The sequence below is a fragment of the Durio zibethinus genome, chromosome 17 (assembly GCF_047325235.1).
Source record: "Durio zibethinus cultivar Kanyao isolate XHJ-2024 chromosome 17, ASM4732523v1, whole genome shotgun sequence".
In the NCBI taxonomy this organism is placed as follows: Eukaryota; Viridiplantae; Streptophyta; class Magnoliopsida; order Malvales; family Malvaceae; genus Durio; species Durio zibethinus.
The window spans coordinates 13,330,877-13,335,367 of NC_143178.1; the positions used below are offsets into that span (position 1 = coordinate 13,330,877).

A 4,491-nucleotide genomic window follows, 5' to 3' on the forward strand; every position below is an offset into this window, starting at 1 on the left:
TGATACATATATTAATTATTTTGGTTCATAAAAGATTGTAGTTAAAAATAAAAAATATTTAAATATTTAAATTTAAATCGTAAATTTATTAAATATTAATTTTAAAAAAATTATATAAATTAATTAATTTAAAATTTAAAATTTTATATATATATCAATTATTAAATCAAATGAGAGGGTGTAATTAATTATTGCTCTCGCATTCATCTTTCATCCATCTATTATTAACGAAAAAATTTTTTATACACAAATTTCAAAACACCAAGAGCAAGAAGAAACGAATATTTGTGATTCTGAAGCTGTCACGAAGACTTCAATGGGATGGGAATGGCCAATGGGAGGTTGGAAATTATAAATTGAAAATTGGAAAGTGGAAATTGGAAATTGGAAATTGGCATATGGTAATTTACAGTTGTGTGCAGTTAACGCTGAGATGCTGAAAAGAGGTTGAGACTTGAGAGAACAAACAAATTAAAAGGCCAAGCTTGAACCACGTAAGACAAAGAGCACCAACGAAGCAGGCAGCACCTACATCTCCCTAAGCACAAACTTGAGGCACAAACACAACCAACGTTCTCTCGTACCCCTTCAGCCACACGAGTAATGATTTGCATTTAATACAATCCCTCTCTCCCTCTCCCTCCTAAAGTTTATTTATATATTTTTGCGAGAATCTAACATGTCTATATTATTTCTATTTTTGGGTTCAACATATTGTAAAATACCGTAACCACCCATTTCTCTTACACAGCACAGAATTAGCATTCATTTTTTAATTAAAAATTTTAATCTTGCATGAAAATTAAAATCTCAAAAAGAAAAAAAAAGGGGGGGGGGGTATTGGGGGGCGCAAAACCGAGACAATTTTTGGACTGGACCTTGACTCATGATGATAGATGCTCACAATAGAAAAGACCTACGAGTAATAACCATTTCCTTTTTTTAAGTATAAGCCATTTTCAAAATTTTTTTAATGTAAAAAAAATCAAACTCTAAAGATAATGATTATGCTTGGCAAAAAAAAAAAAAAATTAATGATCATGCACCAACAATGGAAAATAAATACTGGAATGAAAACCATTTTCATCTTTAAACATCACAGTTCAAACCTTTTTTTTTTTTGTTTTTATTAAAAGTTTGGGATGAAGTTAGGCTTTCTCATAAAACAGACAGCAAATTAAAAAAAAAAAAAAGATTACTTAGAATTTACGTGTCTCACTGTTAACAGCAGGACTTGAAAGTTTAACTTAAAATCACTATCTTTATGCTCCATCTTTCTCTTTCCATACTTGTTGAACTATACCGTTTAAGCAATGGCATTACTGTAATATAACAAAAGATGGAGCATAAAATGTCAGGAATCTTATCAAAGTGCGCAAATTATATGCAAAATATCAGAGCAGCGAACATATTTATCCACACACCAACTTTATTGAGCTTTGGTTAGGTCTATGGGAGCTTTTCATTGGTCCCAAGGTTCAAAAACGTCCAACGCCAGAATCTCCATTTCATTTGAATGGGAAATGAAAAACTTCTCCTCCGGATTCCACCCGCCATCCCCAGGCCAAGAAAGAAAAGAATACGAAAAAGAAAGCATAGGACAAGATAAAGAAAGCCAAGGAGATCATCAGGAGGAAAAACCAGCAACTCGTTGTGAGTGGGACTTTTCTCTCTCCACCGTTGTCTCTTCCAGCGCCAACGCTGCTGTCTCTGACACCCTAGGTGTTATCGAATTCGACCCTTCTAATGCTGTCGTAGCAACCGGAGGAATTGCAAGAAAGATTAGGATTTACACTTTGAATTCTTTGTTGCCACAAGACACCATCCAATTCCCAGGTGAGCAACACGTTGCCTTTCTAGACCATGTCAAAGCATGTAATTATTACGTCTGTACCCCAGCTAAGCTTAGTAGCCTTAGATGGAAACCCGGGTCTGGAGGCCGCCTCCTGGGATCGGGTGACTATGACGGTGTGGTCATGGAATATGATCTAGAGAGGAAGCTGCCAATCTTTGAACGTGATGAGCATGGTGGGAGAAGGGTTTGGAGCGTAGACTATTCCCATTGGAACCCGCTAGTCGGGGCATCCGGTTCAGACGATGGCACCATCCAAATGTGGGACCCACGCTGTGCCGAAGGAGGAGGATCTGTGGCCAAGGTACAGCCCACGATGGCACGTAGCTCAGTTTGTTGCGTTGAGTTCGACCCCTTCGGTGACGCATTGATAGCAGCTGGATGCGCTGACCGGAAGGCGTATACCTATGATGTACGGAAAATGGTGGACCCCGTACATGTGTTTGACGGACATGCGAAAACCGTGACATACGTTAGGTTTCTTGATGCCGAAACAATGGTTTCCGCTGGAACTGATGGGTGTTTAAAGCTGTGGAATATCAGTGATTCTCGTTTAATTAGAACATACCGAGGGCACGTGAATAGTCGAAGCTTTGTTGGGTTGTCAGTTTGGAGGCATGGTGGGTTGCTTGGATGTGGATCAGAAAATAACCAGGTGTTTGTTTATGATAAGAGATGGGGTGAGCCCATTTGGGTGCATGGGTTCGACCCAATGGCTAGAAGTGGGTGTGACCATGGTTTCGTCAGCAGCGTATGCTGGAGGCAAGTCCATGAAGACAAGTGCACACTTCTGGCAGGGGGTTCAAATGGGGTTTTACAGGTTTTTGTGGGCAGAAGGAAATCATAGGTCATCTTAAGAACATGATCTTCCTTTTTCCTAATTTAGCATATTACCGAATTGACAGTTTTTAACTTTTAATTTTAGCATATAAGCGATGAATTGCAGGGTTTTGCTTTAAGCAAAAATGATTGGAGAACAATGAAAGGAGGACCGAAAGATCTATGTTTCTGGTTTTTTTTTTTTTTTTTAAGATCTGCTGACTAACAGCTGTTCCATAAAAGTACAGATAATTTGATCTGACATCTTTGGCACTCAACTATGCGTTTTCTCGAGGCTAGAATTCTCATTCTCCCTGTTAGAAAACAAATTTATTGTTTCAATGATGTTCTTGCTTTTTTTTTTTTTCGGCTTAATTTCCTTTGGCATCATTGCTTGGCAATATTTCTACTTTTGGCATTATTGTTCAGAAATATTGCTAATTATGAACATTTCCGATGGCTCTATCTCTCCATTCAGATCATCTAATTGTTATAGCATCCAAGAAAATTGGTGAAAAGAAATAGAAATTTAAATTACAGATTAATTCACTTTAAAAATTGCATATCGAAGAGAGGATGTTCTTTTGATGAAGCTGTAGATATTAATTTTTTTTAATGGTTGCATTTAGTAGTGAAAGTTGATTGACTTATCATCGAATGCAAGAAGTTTACTTGGTTAAATTAATGGTGCAGATCAGTTGATCGTTTCTGGAGGTAAGGGTAGTGGAAATAGTATTTACTTGACGACTGGATTAGTGGATTGGATATTGTTCATTTAAAGATGTGTTGTTCATGACTGCTTTTCTTAGCAATGAACAAAAAAGGATTTGACTGACATCCAACAGATCAATTAGTTAGTGGCTTATAGAGTTTTGAAGACGGCTTTTGAATGCAAATGATAATTTAATTCGGCTATTGGACTGAGTAATGGGTATGGTTTTGGAACATGGCAAAGAAGACAAACTGATTTGGGAGAAGGATTAAGTAGTCATTTCCTGATTAAAAATTGCAGCAGCTAATTTCTGTCATCTTTTAATGGCCTCTGATCTGATCAACAAATGCCAATTTAATGGGGGTGCTTTCTTGTTCGAGTACTATCAGCTACCTGAGAGACAATTTTGGTGTGTGGTGTTGCAGCCATATGATCATGTGTTTTTCATAGAGAGGTGGTGCTAGTGATTAACATTTAATCTTTATGTTATCCTCTAAGCGGTATTTTATCAGTTTGTTTTGAATTTGCATAGAATTGTTTTTTTTAATATCTTTTTACTAGTTTTGTTTAATTAATAAATTCTATTGACTTAAATAAAATTCACTTCAAACTTTTTTTTCTCTAGCGGTAATTAAATGCGAATAAGGTAGTATTTGAAATGCGTCTAAGCTATCACTTTAATTATGATAATTTATATAATACTTATGGTGATTAAAATATTATGTTTGACAAACACTTAACGAGCTGGTAATCTAGGATTATAAAAATGATAAGATTACTGTCTTAGATGGTATCTATTTCTCATCCAAAATAGTAAAAAACTTTATCATTGAAGTGAAATGATACATAAAATTAACAATAGTTAAAATTTTCATTTAATATATGAATTAAAAACTTGTTTCCTCTTAATATTATAATTATTTTATATTATAAATTTTTATATTTTAAAATTAATGTTCATCGTAATAAGTTTAAAAATAATTTGTTTTTTTTAATATTTTCTATATAATATAATTTTTTGTTTTTCTTTTACCATGAACTTAATAAATTAGTTTTATTTTCTAATTCAAATATTTTTTACATAATTTATATTATAAAAATAATTTAC

The 4,491-nt window shown here is 34.6% G+C and overlaps 1 protein-coding gene across 1 annotated transcript; it reads left to right on the plus strand.

Annotated features, from left to right (window-relative positions):
- Positions 1-1,378: 1,378 nt before the first annotated feature.
- RUP2 (Transducin/WD40 repeat-like superfamily protein) lies at positions 1,379-3,968 on the plus strand. Its single transcript, XM_022879786.2, has one exon. The coding sequence runs from the start codon at positions 1,452-1,454 to the stop codon at positions 2,697-2,699; it is 1,248 nt and encodes a 415-aa protein (XP_022735521.1). The 5' UTR covers positions 1,379-1,451; the 3' UTR covers positions 2,700-3,968.
- The last annotated feature ends 523 nt before the right edge of the window (positions 3,969-4,491 follow it).